At 33.5% G+C, this 15,709-nt stretch overlaps 1 protein-coding gene across 3 annotated transcripts; it reads left to right on the top strand.

The window, feature by feature from the left end:
* The first annotated feature begins 13,661 nt into the window (after window positions 1-13,661).
* Window positions 13,662-15,118, top strand: LOC120138308. 3 transcript variants are annotated; one of them, XM_039153818.1, is made up of 3 exons: window positions 13,662-13,847; window positions 14,139-14,350; window positions 14,825-15,118. In XM_039153818.1, exons 1-3 carry the CDS (start codon window positions 13,738-13,740, stop codon window positions 14,869-14,871), a joined length of 369 nt encoding a protein of 122 aa, XP_039009749.1. In that variant the 5' UTR covers window positions 13,662-13,737; the 3' UTR covers window positions 14,872-15,118. The 3 variants fall into 3 exon arrangements, 2 of the variants coding, with proteins under 2 accessions (XP_039009749.1, XP_039009748.1); XM_039153817.1 differs by having other exon boundaries at window positions 14,091-14,350; XR_005517515.1 differs by lacking the exon at window positions 14,139-14,350.
* The last annotated feature ends 591 nt before the right edge of the window (window positions 15,119-15,709 follow it).

Raw genomic sequence — 15,709 nt, 5'->3', positions numbered from 1 at the left:
AGGAAAAACTTAATACGACTTGGGGATTTTCTTTGAAAATGTTTTGAAATATTTTGGAGTCGTCATCGATCTTTTGAGTTAGGTAGGTCGAATACCTAAAAATTTTCTTTTAAAAGAGTTTTTAAGAAAACATCATTTTAAAAGATAAACCAGTCTGCGTGTAACCAGAAATTCTTTTAGTAAAAAGGATAATGGGGTCGATTACGTGTGGAGAATGATAAACATCCCCACAACGCCTCAAATTGGTACCCATCGATTATAAATTGTCTCTAATAGTAGAAATCTAAGAACTCAAATATAAATATAAATTACGATTCCATTATTCTGCATTCAACCATGCAATATTATTGAATGAAAATTTCTAAGGATAAATAGAAAATATTCACATATTGAAGAGAAAATACTCCTTAAAATACTTTAGGACAAATATTTATCTTTCCAACTGAAATAAAAAGAATATAATAATTTTCCCTAAGAATTCAATATAAAAATAATTTTTTATTACTCTCAAAATTAGTACCTATCGATTATAAATTGTCTCTAATAGTAGAAATCTAAGAACTCAAATATAAATATAAATTACGATTTCATTATTCCACATTCAACCATGCAATATTATTGAATGAAAAATTCTAAGGAGAAATAGAAATTATTCACATATTGAAGAGAAAATACTCCCTAAAATATTTTAGGATAAATATTTCTCTTTCCAACTGAAATAAAAGGAATATAATAATTTTTCCTAAGAATTCAATATAAAAATAATTTTTTATTCTACCAAAGAAAGAAATTAAGCCAATTTATTTGAATTATACTATTAGAAAAGATAAGAGATATTCAATTATTTAAAAATATCGAAATTTAATCCCTAATAAAATTAGGCGAATTATCTCGATAAGTTTAAATAAGTGAATATTTCCTTTTCCCTTCAAAATTAATTAATTTTAATGCAATCAAAATTTTTAGGTTTTTCTAGTGGGATATTTATTTATTTTAAGACATCGAAAAAGGACATATAGTTACTTTAAGACCGTCCCTTCTTAATATTTTAAAATAAATAAATACTACCCTTAACACAATTATTTAATCGGTTGAGTTATGCTTATGAGGCTTTTAGGCGAAATAAAATGTCATGATTAAATATGAATGCCTAAATAAAATGTAATTAAATTAAAATGGTAAATTAAAACATTTAAAGAAGAAAGAAATATATATATATAATATACATATGGACTAAAAACAATTGAAGGTATTTTAATTTTATTTTACTTAATAAAATCTATACATATATTTTTTTCATGATATTTAGCATAGAACATAACATTTATTATAAATGTACTAAGAGGTAAAATATAACATTTAGACAATATATTACATGTAGTATTATATAAATATATACTAAAGTAATATATATAATAATATACGTAAAATAAACACATAGTAATATACATAAAATAAATACATAAAACATAAAACATACTTAATGGTACAATAAAACAATATACATTTGGATTCATTTATAACATGGTGACAAAATAAATATAAAATAATGTTAAGATCATAAACATTAATAAAACAATTATCATGACATGAAACAAGAAACTCATATAGTAGGAGCACCAGAATCGTAATAACGCCATAAATATATAGGACTAAAATGAAAGAACATAAATTTCAGTAGCCAATCTAAAAAATAAATATATACAACAAAGGACTAAATTAAAATAATACAAACTCACGCATCTAATTTGCAAATCATATAAAATAAAAGGAAATGGTGACCAAAGCACAAAACACGTTAAACTTGAAGGGACCTAAGGCGAATTTGACCCAAAAATGCCAAAAATGCTACTTATACTAAAGACAAGGACCCAAACCATGATTTAACCTTAAATGAGTAACCAGAATGACATGGAATTCCAAAACTAAGGGGGCCTATACGTAATAAACCCATTATTTAGTGACTGAGACACAAAACACGCTAAAGGTTCAAGGACCTTAGCGTGATTTACCCAAAAAACAAGATAAGAATCTATCTCCCCTTTTTCAAATACATTCTGCCCGATATTTACCCCAGCTCCACTCTTCTCATCTCTCTTTCTCCTTTGCACGCAACAACCACGACGACCGAATCTTTAGTGGACCGAAGTCATCGACGTCTCGATCACCCAATATGGGTGGTCATACTACTCCGACCGAGACCTAAACGGTGTTAGAAACATAGGAAATGAAAAATATCGTTCCCTACGATGTTTCCATCCTCGGGCGAGAACCCAGCACCGGATCACCACGCGGTTGCTCTCTGACCTCCACTCCACACCAACAACAATGCTACCCTGACGATCACTCTGACAGTAAGATATTTCTAACCCCTATCTCTATTTTTAAAAAGCTTCAAACTAGTATAAATAAAGAATCGAAATAAAAAAAATTCTATTCTTTAGTTACATTCTAAGGATTAAACAAATAAACTTAGAATGGAAAAAATACCTTTGAGAATTTCAGTTCAGTTTTGCTTTTTTTTATTGCTGGAAATTTGTTCTGTATTTTTATTGCTCCGTCCTCATTTACATTTATTTCGGGTTATATATTCCCTTATAGAAAAGTAATCCCCTGCCCCTAAGCAAATATATTTGATTGCTATATCTAGCAATTCGGTGGTGCCAGAGTACAGCCACTGACATGGTGGTTGTTAGGGAAATGACACATCCTAGACTGGAGAAAAGTTTGGTAGCCATTGCTTGTGGCAGGGAGGTAAGGCACGAGGATGGCTGTTGTAGGAAACGGATCTGGATCGGGTCAGATCCTGGGTCGGGTCGAACACTGGGCTAGAAATGGGTCACCCCAATGGGTTAAAAAATGGTGCTTACAACTGCCCCTCTTTGCTCATTACTGTAAAATGGGAATGAAGCAAATATAAAAAAGCATCATTTTTTATCTTGTTATCTTCTTGTCACGTTGCAAACTCTTCACTAGAAATGTCAATTCTTCTCTTTTTATGAAATTCGTCGAGTCTTTGATGTAAACGATGTCATCTTTGCTTCGTTCTCTTGGTTGAGTCTTCATCTTCAGTTTTTCTAGTTATGGTTTCTTCTTATCATAATCTTTCCATTAGAAATGTCAATCCCTCGAGTGATGCGTTGATGTTTCGAAGTATTGGGAAAAAGGTTAAACAAGCTCTTCATTATGAATTTTCTACTGGCAATGTTGGTCCCTCGAGTGAGGTGTTGCTGATTCAACTCCATATGTGATGAATCGAGTACCAAAAATGTTAAAAACACCCTGCCTGAAGGTCTTATGGATGACCCGAATGACTTATCATCTTGATCGAAAGACTTATAGATGGCCCGAAGGACTTACACATCATGTTCCAAAGACTTACTGATGGCCCGAATGACTTAGGCTGATTCGAAGTGTGTGAATCGAGCAATAGGAAATGTTAACCCCTCTGGTAGGGCGTTGCTGATTCGAAGTGTTGTAAATCGAGAAAAGGAAATGTTGAAAACATCCTCCCCGAAGGTCTTATAGATGGCCCGAAGGACTTAAACTGATTCGAAGTGTTGTGAATCGAACAAATGAAATGTTGAAAACATCCGGCCCGAATGTCTTATGGATGGCCCAAAGGACTTATCATCTTGCTCGAAAGACTTATAGATGACTTGAAGGATTTAAACATCATGCTCGAAAGACTTACTGATGGCCCGAAGGACTTACTCATCAAGAAACCCTTGAAAATCAAGCTTAGTTTCTTAGTTGTCAATGAACCCCTAAAATTAGGCTTAGTTTCCTTTTAAAAACTCATTGAAAATCATCATCAAGAAACTCCTGAAAATCAGGCTTAGTTTCTAAAAACTATCAAAAAAATCCATAAAATTAGGCTTAATTTCTTTAAAATTTATTTTAACACATTAAGAAACCCCTAAAATTAAGCTTAACTTCTTTCAAATTCATTTGAAAACATCGATAAACCCTTGAAAATTAGGCTTAGTTTTTTTCAAATTCATTTTAAAACATCAAGTGAAATCCTTAAAAATTAGGCTTAGCTTATTTCAAATTCATTTTGTCAAGAAATCTCTGAAAATCAGACTTAATTTCTTTGAAAGCTCATTTAAAAATAATCAAGAAACTTCTGAAAATCGAACTTAGTTTCTTTAAAAAAAATTAAATCATCAGGAAACTTCTGAAAAACAAACTTAATTTCTTTGAAAGCTCATTTAAAAATCGTCAAGAAACTTCTGAAAATCAGACTTAGTTCCTAATAACACATTATCTGGGTAATATGCCCCACTTCTAAAATGATCATTGTTATGTGTATTGAGTTCCTCAATTCTTGAGGTTCTACCACTATTAATGTAATTCACTCCATTTGAGGCTTGAATTCTGATTTTTTTCTTTATTTTTTCTTATTTTCTTTAAAAATATGTAAGAATTATGTATGTATGTATGAATGAACTTAAATGAATCTAAATGTAATGTACATTTTTGTATGCAGAAATGTTAATTAGTAACCCTCTTTTAACTTTCAAATAGAGATTTCAGTCTTCGTTCACTTGATCATTCTTATATGGACTCTGCCCCTAATATCAGTATGGTCAGACTAATCATATGGAACAATCATGTCTCTCCCATATGTTATCTTTTGTCTTGTTTCTTCAACATGATTGTAGAAGAAATGTTTCATCCCTTGAATCCTCATTGCGATCAGGTAGATGAATGGTCCCCTTACACGTCTTTGACTCGATTTTCAATCAAAATTGTTTCTCAAGAGTCCTTGGCTAATTGCAGTGTGAATGGTTCAACTCAAGGTGAGCTCTTTTTATGTTCATCTTTTGACCCTGGCACTCCAAGCGACGAGGGTCATTCACCATGTCTGTTTGGTTTGAATCTTGTGATCTTAATGACATATGGTTTAGGTAATGCCCCAATGTGGTACTCATGACTCTCTTCGTGCCAAAATCTTAATCCGAATGGTCTCACTCTAGTATCACCAAACAGTAGTGTTATCGAATAACTTGAGGGATGATGTATAATCATATGGACATTTAAGAAGTGGTCAATTCTTCTAACATAAATGTCTTAAATCTTTGCTCCGAGCTGAGATAGTGTCATTTTCAACTACGATGATCGTATTCTTCTTAATGGATTATTGACAAAGTCACAAGGAAGTGTTACTAGTTATGTCCTCTAGTCCTTATAATCTCTCGGACTATTTGCTTTCAAGAAATGCTTCATTGTTCTGGCATCATTTGCTTTTTTTCTTTGATAGAGGCAGAATGAGCCTCACCAGCTTTAAAGACCTTCTTCACTTGAGATTGTCATGTTTGAAAATGTTTTTCTCCTTTCTTTTATTTTAGAAATTAAAAAAAATTGATGAATAAATTTAAAAAATGTTGTCATTTTCTTCCGGCTCACAATCAAAACAAATTGTAAAACAATAGTTCATTGAATATCAAATAAGTCAAATTTTCTTTTAATCCTTCAAAAATTATATACATTTCAAAAGTGTAAAGATTAACGTTGATAAAAGGCTTAGGCTGACTTGGGTAGGTAATATGTTTCAGGATAATTTATGGAGGTAATGTGTTTCAGGTTGGCTTCTTGCGTTCTTGATTCTGGTGTGTTCATTGATCTGATGAAGCAACCGTCATGCTTCTCTTCTGGAAATGTTTACTGGTTCTTAGCCATCTTGAGCACCTTTGGACAGTGCAATGCTTTATCAAGAGATGTATAAGATCGTCCTTTGTGTAGTGGTTGATAATCTTCGTATTCGATCTGTCTTTTCAGGTTTTCAACTCGAATTCTCCTTTGGTTTTAAAACGTAATCTAAAAATTTACGTCTTGAACCCTCTTTTTATTATTTTTCCTATAATGCATTAAAGATTTTAAAAAACTACTTTTTTGCAAAAAAAAATAACCCTAAGGGGAAGAATAAAATCTGAAGATAGTCTCTCCACTTAGAAATCCATGTATGATTAGAAGGGATGTTTCAGGCATGTAACGTAGGCTAGGGCTGAAGGTTATGAAAGAAAATGATAAATAGGCACAAACAAGTGTTTAAGGGTTAACGAATCAAGGATCAATTCATCCTACTGTCTTCAATCTTGTCTTGCTCGATTTGAATCCCGTTGTGTGTCTTTTATTCTCTTTTTATTTTCCCTTGGTGTTTCATGATCTTCAGGTGAATTGATTTGAGATCATTGAACCACCCGTCTTGAAGTATTTGACCGGTTTTCTTTATTTTTTTACTTTTTTTTCTTTATTTTTGTTTTTTGTTTTCTTCTTTTTCTTCTCTTTTTTTTTCTTTTTCTCTATATTTTTTTTCTTTTTTTTTCTTGTTTTATATATTTTCTTTTTTCTCTATGTGTCGTCAACACGATTTGATATTCGAGCACTTCGTATTTGGTTTATCTCGTGGTATCTTGTTATTTCTCACATTATTTTATCATGACTTGCTTCTGTAGCGAAATCTGGATTGATGATCTTCACTCATGTGAGCAGATGTCTTTCACCTTTGCCCCCAAGTGTAGAAGGTGATCATTGGTTAGGGTTGAATCAGAAGAAAAAAATACTATAGGCTCAAAAGGGGACAACAAGGGATTTATATATATATATATATGAAAGGATAAATGAAACAAAGTCGTTCATCATCTCATACATGGAAGTCTTTGTAAAAGAGGTATCCCCAGGGAGACGAGTATTCAAAATTAATCTTATTTACATAAAAAAATGTAATTAATGCATGATAGAATTATTTCAATGATTCTCTTTATTTCTTCTTCTTTCATTCGCTCCTAGTATGCCTCAATTATTCAAATTCTCAAAAACTTGTGCACCACTCTATCTTGTCATTCTTACAGGAAAGATCCTCATCATGCATCCATGATTTATCGAGGTTGGGAAATGAATGTTGGTTCCGTGTCTAGGAAGGGAAATGCGTGACTTTAAGGTCATAATTCTGAAAAAGGTAATGTTATGGAAAGGTTATTTCTGCCTAGGAATGTAAAAAATATGGATTTTGGTGCCTCAGGGAGGATAAGGGCATGAATTTATTGTTTCAAAGGGAAGTGATATCAAAGTTCGGTCTTTTAGGAGTAAATGTGTGTTATTTCGGCTAAAGAACCCATCAATGGTTATTTCAAATTTGGATGGGGTATGGAAGGTCTAATCTTTCCCCTTGTCAAAGATCTATAATTAAGGAAGTAGTAAAAGAACCTTTAATCCATTCGCTATTCAAAGAACTACAAGATTAAAACTTGATTTGTTGCTCATAACCTTAAAAAACAACATAAGTTCATTTAAAAATGACCATAAGGGTTTGGCATTACTTTCATTGGTCTCAGAGTGATATGTTGACCTTTAACGAGATGAGGGAATAATTCTGATATGGGTGTTTGGAACACCTCCAAAGCTTTTCTAATTCGAGGAATCTTCTTTGGTCGATCCGAGCGACTGTTGTTCTCTCTCTTTTACGACTGTGGGGGCTCCGGACGTGACATTCATTCACCTCACTACCTTTTAATTTTTGAATGGTTGATCTTTCAGAGGTAGTCTTCAAATTCCCTTTTGTGATTACATATTCTACTTGTTCCCCACTTGACACAAGATCTTCAAAATCATTCATTGAATATGCAAGTAACAACTCGAAGAAAGGGGCCAGAAGGGTGCTATGAAACATACGTGACATTTCTTTTTTTAGCATCAGAGGCTGAGCTTGAGCTGCCATGTCTCTTAATCTCAAAGCGTATTCTCTAAAGCTTTCAGTTGCTTTCATCTTCAATTTCTGAAGATCTTGACGATTTGGAGCTAGGTCTTTGACATATTTTTATTGATCTAGGAAGGCATTGGCAAAATCGACCCATGACTTAATTTGCTCTCTGCTCAAGCGATTATACCACACCATTGTCGGTCCAGTAAGACTGTTATGGAAGCAATGAATTAGTAAATCATCGTCATTAAAGTACCCCTTCATCTTTCTTCAGAATATCTTCAAATGGATTAAAGGGCAACTAGTATCATTATACTTGTCAACTCAAGTACCCTAAACTCATGGGGAATGACCAAGGTGGGGACTAAGCTTAGCTCTCTAGAATCTAATTTTTCACGGGATGCCTCACCAGCTTTTATTACCTCAATCGAACGACCCTTCTAAGTGTTTAATTTTTCCTTTGAAATGCTCGGTAACCGTGAGATTCCTCCCTTTATCGGAATACAATGCCCCAGGGTGATCAACCAAAATTGATGTGCCAATTTGTTGACGTCTTTCGTTTGATGCTCTTTCTCGGTTGACGGTCATTGTATCTAATGTTTCAGTCATCCGACCCAACACTTCTTCTTGAGAGACTAATGATTGAATTCTCATTCTCTGTTGTAGCGTGGCCATCTGATCTAGTATTTGATCTCGTAACTCTCCTTGGGACTGATATATTGCTTCTAACCTCTTTTCTATCGAGAGTGGAAGAGAAATGTAGATATGTGATCTTGGTATTACTGTCATGTAACATTCCATAAATTATTTTGATGATTTTTATAAGGAATGCATAAAATATTTAAATAAATAAGTGCAATGCATGCATGCAAAAAAGTGTTAATCCAAAGTAACCACCTTAAATGATTTTCATTGAACACAAATGGTTTTAGTACATTAAATAGCCAAACTACAAATAATAAACAGCTTTGGCTCCTAGCTTTTCTATCTCTCTCATGAGCCATATTATCTTTCAAGCATGATCTGGTGATAAGCCATCAATCTGCTTCAAATATCTTGCAAAGACAGCTAATTCGACCAACTTATGAGCCACATTGCTTGCTTGAGTAACTTCCTCATTCATTGCGTTGTCTTTTTTCTCCACCTTACATTTCAACCTTTGAAGCTGTAGACAATATTGATCATTCTTTCTCGTAAGAGACTCAATGCGGTCATGAAGTTCTCGTGCAAACTTTCTATAATCATGTATCAACTCTTTCATTATTTTATTGTTGGCTCTACTTGTTTCCATTTCAGTATTTTTCTTACGATTATAGTTTTGAAACGAGGATTCTACGAAGGGTTGTTCTCAATATTTTGTTATTTGTTTTCCATATCCCCAACTCTTGTAAGGTTGTTTTACGTTTATTTTCTGCAATCTGTAGATCACGAGAGCACATATTAGCTCGTTCTTTGTGCATTTTACAATTTCTTTTCCATTGTTCGACACCACTCTTCAATTTAGAGGTTTTTTTCCCACTCTTCTGGAGTATTACCTAACCCAATACTTTGAAAGGTTTGATTGATTCTTTGAAAACCATCTTGCATGGCTTCCTATTCTCTGTTCAGAATGTCCTTTTCATTTTGCAATTGAAGTATTTTGGCTTCATATTTTAACAGACGCTCTTCATTTTGGATACCCTTACTGATGCTTTTTTCCTTGAACTCGCTCGGCTTCGTTTCGACCATATATTCGACTATTGAACCCGGTTCACCCTCATTCTCAAATTCCAATACTTCATGCTCTAGCAAGCAATTAATTCGACACTTGAAGGCAACACATGTCTCGATATAATTTCCTTGAGCTCCTACGTGATATACACAGTTGGCATTGACATCATAACACTCCGAATATGGAGGTTGCAAAGGTTTCACATATTGTGGGGTCATTTCTCGTGCTTCTAACAACTTATTGTATAAATCTCCATATGAGATAGGATCAAGATCAAAGTCAAGATCATTACCTCCTATCTTTCGGTCATCAATGAGGTGAGTCTCTATTGAGCGAACATTAGTTTTTGAAGTTGTTTTCAAATGCTGAACCGTTAGATTCATATTATCCTTTATTTTCATATTCACAGGTATTTTGGTGGCATATGGATTTTTAGTGAAAGCAAATTGACCCCGTTTGAAATGATCATGTGGCTTACTTTCATCCATCTTTACTTGTAATTTTACCGTTGTCACTGTTTCCTTTGTACTTCCTGAATACTTGTTGATGTGGACGATGATTGCGCGTGGCTCCTCAAGTTCACTTGGATTACCTTGTTCAAAAGTAGCCTCTTGTATTATAAAATCATTCTTGTCAAGTTCTTTCTCTCTTTATGTAAAAACCTCTTTTCCTTTGGCCAGCACAACTATTCTATCAATTATCTTGGACATTTGCTCCCTGATTTGTTGCAGTTCACTTTTATCTTCATTAGACATACGATCTTTGGACGTACGACTCTCTACTTTTCTTGGAACTTCTTTCAGATACCATTTCCTAGTTGTAGCATGGCCTACCTGATCTTGAAACCCCTTGTCCATTGTTAAAACCTTTTAATTGATGAACACTCAGAAACGACACCTTTTTGCATATGTCATAACCATATGGTGCAAGAAAAAAAAGTAGAGAAAAACAAGTTAGGACATATAGCAACATGTTTGGTGTAAATGTAAATGCAAATGCGAAGATGGAAATGCAACGAAGGTGTTGATTCCAAAGTAATTGTCATAAAACAACTTCCAAAGAACACACAATGTCTCAATACACCGAGGTAGATGGAAACTACAAACCACATCACACTGCTCGACTTCTTTAATTGTGGTCGAATATGTAAGGAATCAATATTCTTTTATTCTTGGCTTGATGGAAAATTCCAACGCTTCGACTTCTTTTCCAGAAATACATTTGTTGAGTGACCATATGTGATTAGCATCATACACTGTCTTGTGTTATTTATCGTTGTTGCTTGATGGCTTGAAACATATTATTTCTTTTCGGCTAGTTGTATCAACATCGTCGTAGCACCCTTGAAAAGCTTATTTTACTACATTATTTGAGCTTCATGTATTCCAAGTTGACGTAGCTCTTCAGTTGTTTCCTGGAGTACCCTTCTGGGCCATTGATGTGTTTTTACATTTCTATTCTACCTCTTCGAGTTACATTGTCGTATTAAAAGCTTTCTAATGTGACTATTAACTCGGGAATCAATATCTTCTATGACATGATATGTATGAAACATGTGTTAATTTCAAGGTAATTAACAACATGTGTATGCACAAATAAAGCAACATGACAAGGAAAATATGTTAAAAAATAATAATCAAATATAGGAAATGAATTATTAAAAGATTAAATGCAACTGGTAAATGAACCATAAAATACAATGAATAAAACACATAGAGGTACCACATAATTTCTAGTTCATATGCAATTATAATAATAAAAATACAAAAAATAAATAATCTATTAAAAGACAAAGGTTAGAGTTCATTTCTCCTTTGTGTACACTTATTTGGGTACCTACGGACATGGTTTCAGCATGATTTTAGATCGAGTGGGTTTCTACGGTTTATTATATGCATAGTTTCAGTTATAAGAGTAAAAGTACTCGAATTGTCCTTGTCGATGCCCCATTGGGCGAGCCAGACCCTCAATCCTCACCCATTATAGGCTTAAGCGGATCGAGTTCAATTCGAGGGGCATATTTCCCTATGCTTGACACGGAGAATAAATCTTCACGAAGACATAGGACATATAAACCCTGAAGCTACTTGCTAGGTCTGACACGGAGAATAAATTCTCACAAAGAATTCGATTTCACTCCCACTTAAAAAGGAAAAGCTCGGGTATAGAGCTTATGTTATGCAATGCAAGTGTCATATGTGAGGAGAAATTATCAAACATTTGACAAACAACTACACAAAAACATACTAAAGCGAATCCAAGACTTTAGTATTTGAAAATCAATCAAATACACACATTAGTATAAAATTAAATAACGATGGAAAGAAATCAAAGGAATCGTAAATTAAATAAAGTCGAATTCTCAATTTCTAACTATAACGACAATATATAATCTATTTAAGGCTTGGACCTCTAAGTCCTCAGCGGAGTCACCAAGCTATCGACACCGTTTTCTCCCGGGCGGGGAAAAACTTAGTACGACTTGGCGGTATTCTTTGAAAAGGTTTTGAAATGTTTTGGAGTCGCCATCGATCTTTTGAGTTAGGTAGGTCGAATACCTAAAAATTTTCTTTTAAAAGAGTTTTTTAAGAAAACATCATTTTAAAAGATAAATCAGTCTGCGTGTAACCAGAAATTCATTTTTAGTAAAAATGATTCGGGGGTCGATTACGTATGGGGAAGGATAAGCACCCCCACAACGCCCAATATTGGTACCCATCGATTATAAATTGTCTCTAATAGTAGAAATCTAAAAACTCAAATATAAATTTAAATAATGATTCCATTATTCCGCATTCAACCATGCAATGTTATTGAATGGAAAAATCTAAGGAGAAATAGAAAATATTCTCATATTTCCAATTGAAGAGAAAATACTCCCTAAAATACTTTAGGACAAATATTTATCTTTCCAACTGAAATAAAAGGAATATAATAATTTTTCCAAAGAATTCAATATAAAAATAATTTTTTATTCTACCAAAGAAAGAAATTAAGCCAATTTATCCTAATTATATTATTTGAAAAGATAAGGGATATTCAATTATTCAAAAATATCGAGATTTAATCTCTAATAAAATTAGGTGAATTATCTCGATAAGTTTAAATAAGTGAATATTTCATTTTCCCTTCAAAATTAATTAATTTTTATGCAATCCAATTTTTTAGGGTTTTCTAGTGTGGTATTTATTTATTTTAAAACATCGAAAAATGACATCTAGTTACTTTAAGACCGTCCCTTCTTAATATTTTAAAATAAATAAATATTACCCTTAACCCAATTATGTAATTGGTTGAGTTATGATTATGGGGCTTTTAGGCGAAATAAAATGTCATGATTAAATAAGAATGCCTAAATAAAATGTAATTAAATTAAAATGGTAAATTAGAGCATTTAAAGAAGAAAGAAAAAATATAAATATACATATACATATGGACTAAAAACAATTGAAGGTATTTTAATTTTAGTTTACTTAATAAAATCTATACATATATTTTTTCATGATATTTAGCATAGAACATAACATTTATTATAAATGTACTAAGAGGTAAAATATAACATTTACACAATATATTACATGTAGTATTATATAAATATATAATAAAGTAATATATATAATAATATACGTAAAATAAACATATAATAATATACATAAAATAAATACGTAATACATATTGGATTCATTATATGGTGACAAAATAAATGTAAAATAATTTTAAGATCATAAACATTAATAAAACAAATATCATGACATGAAACAAGAAACTGATATAGTAGGAGCACCAGAATCGTAATAACGCCATAAATATATAGGACTAAAATGAAAGAACATAAATATCAGTAGCCATCTCAAAAATAAATACATACAACAGAGGACTAAATTAAAATAATACAAACTCATGCATCTAATTCGTAAATCATATAAAATCAAAGGAAATGGTGACGAAAGCGCAAAACGCGCTAAACTAGAAGGGACCTAAGGCGAATTGGATCCAAAAATGCCCAAAATGCTACCTATACTAAAGACAAGGACCCAAACCGTGATTTAACCTTAAATGAGTGACCAGAATGACATGGAATTCCTAAAGTGAGGGAACCTATACGTAATAAACTCATTATTTAGTCACTGAGACACAAAACACGCTAAAGATTCAAGGACCTTAGCGTTATTTACCCAAAAAAACAAGATAAGAATCTGTCTTTTAAACCCATTCTACCCGATATTTACCCCAGCTCCACTCTTCTCATCTCTCTTTCTCCTTTGCTCGCAGCAACCACGGTGTTAGAAACACCACGAAACGAAAAACATCGTTCCCTACGATGTTTCCATCCTCGGGCGAGAACCCAGCACCGGACCACCACGCGGTGGCAGTCCGACCTCCACTCCACACCAACGACACTGCTACCCCGACAATCACTCCGGCAGCAAGGTATTTCTAACCCATATCTCTATTTTTTTAAAAGCTTCGAACTAGTATAAATAAAGAATCGAAATAAAAAAAATATTATTCTTTAGTTAGATTCTAAGGATTAAACAAATAAACTTAGAATGGAAAAAATACCTTTGAGAATTTCAGTTTTGTTTTGCTTTTTTTTATTGCTGGAAAATTTTTCTGTATTTTTATTGCTCCGTCCTCATTTACATTTTTTTCGGGTTATATATACCCTTACAGAAAAGTAATCCCTCCCCCTAAGCAAATATATTTGATTGTTATATCTAGCAATTCAGCGTGCCAGAGTACAGCCACTGAAATGGTGGCTGTCAGGGAAATGGCTCATCCTAGACTGGAGAAAGGTTTGGTAGCCATTGCTTGTGGCAGGGAGGTAAGGCACGGGGATGGCTGTTGCAGGAAACGGGTCTGGACCGGATCGGATCCTTGGTCAGGTCGAACACTGGGCCTGGAACCGGGTCACCCCTGTGGGTTAAAAAATGGTGCTTACAATACTATTTATCAATTGTAATCATGTTATATTATCATTAAATAACATTATAGAGTAAAAAAAGCCACTAAACTAACATTCTAGCCAGTTTGGTTCTCACTACAACACGAGGCTTGTTGAGCAATTGCAGAAGGCTTGCTTGTTTGATTGATTGTTGCTGCTATTATTTTTTATTGGGACGCAACCCCTTTTGGGACAAATCACAATTTTAATATAAATCACAATTTATAACCACAATTACACATGATACCACATATTTGACGCTTGACTCAATGTTTAACGCACGCATCTCTTGTATGAGTTGTACACAAGCAGAAGCTCTTGATATTAATAAAAAAAGAAAGAAACAGTTGAAGTTACACAAGTATAACTCCCAAGTTAAGGCAGTTCGAAAAGCTATAATGCAAACACAACAGCTTCTGACTTTCATCAAACCAATAACCTTAATGCCACCATTGTATTGCAGTTTTGTCGGCACCGGCTTTTCCAGGTGCTTGTCGGCACGACCCCTGAAAGACATGGAGAAGACAAGAAAGGACAGTTGTTACGACTACCATAAAGAAGAAAAGAATCCTCACCCAACTATAAAGCATCTAGTAAGACATTGTTGGAATAGTTGATTGTACTCGTCCGAGAAATAAACTTCTGCATATATTCCTAGGTCTATTTCTCTGTTGGCATAAATTTATCTGTGCAAGTCACAATATTGTAACTCTGTGGTCTACATTATCAGAGAGTTTTCTTTTTCAGGGTATCAAAACACTTGCAGTACTTCCAATACCGTCGTGATCAAAATTGGCCACTCGAGGTGAAACCACAAAACAACATTTACAATCATCAGGTGGCTTAAGATACATAAAAGTTGACCCCATTCTCTATCGTCACTTCAAACGAATGATGCCAATCTATTGCCCTCTGTCGGCAGTATACGTGAAGTAAGCAGTTATCCCCTTCAACTTGCCATTCGAAAAGTTCTTCTCGACCTAAAGATCATAGATATCTGCCTTAAGCAACAAGAAAAAGATTGAAAAGCCGACAGCAAAGCTAGTTCAAAAATTAGCTAGCGAGTACACGACTATAACAATTAATAGGATATACAGCTTTCACAAAACTAGAATTGAAAAGGATAACCGGGTACAATAGGTATAAATCCTCGTTAACTAACATACTTGCATATGAAGCACAAAACAAAGCACCAACTATAAAATCAGTAAGTATTGTTGTTGTTATATATTTGAGGGGCTGTCCGGGATTAAACTTGCCCACTAGAACAAAAACCTCAGCATTCTACTAGCATTCCACACTGTGTAGCCAAAAATTTATGGGCCCTATTTATTCTTAGGTATTTATA

Source organism: Hibiscus syriacus, unplaced genomic scaffold, assembly GCF_006381635.1.
Source record: "Hibiscus syriacus cultivar Baekdansim isolate YM2019G1 unplaced genomic scaffold, ASM638163v2 tig00110683_pilon, whole genome shotgun sequence".
Classification (NCBI taxonomy): Eukaryota; Viridiplantae; Streptophyta; class Magnoliopsida; order Malvales; family Malvaceae; genus Hibiscus; species Hibiscus syriacus.
This window is presented reverse-complemented; position numbering and strand designations above follow the sequence as displayed.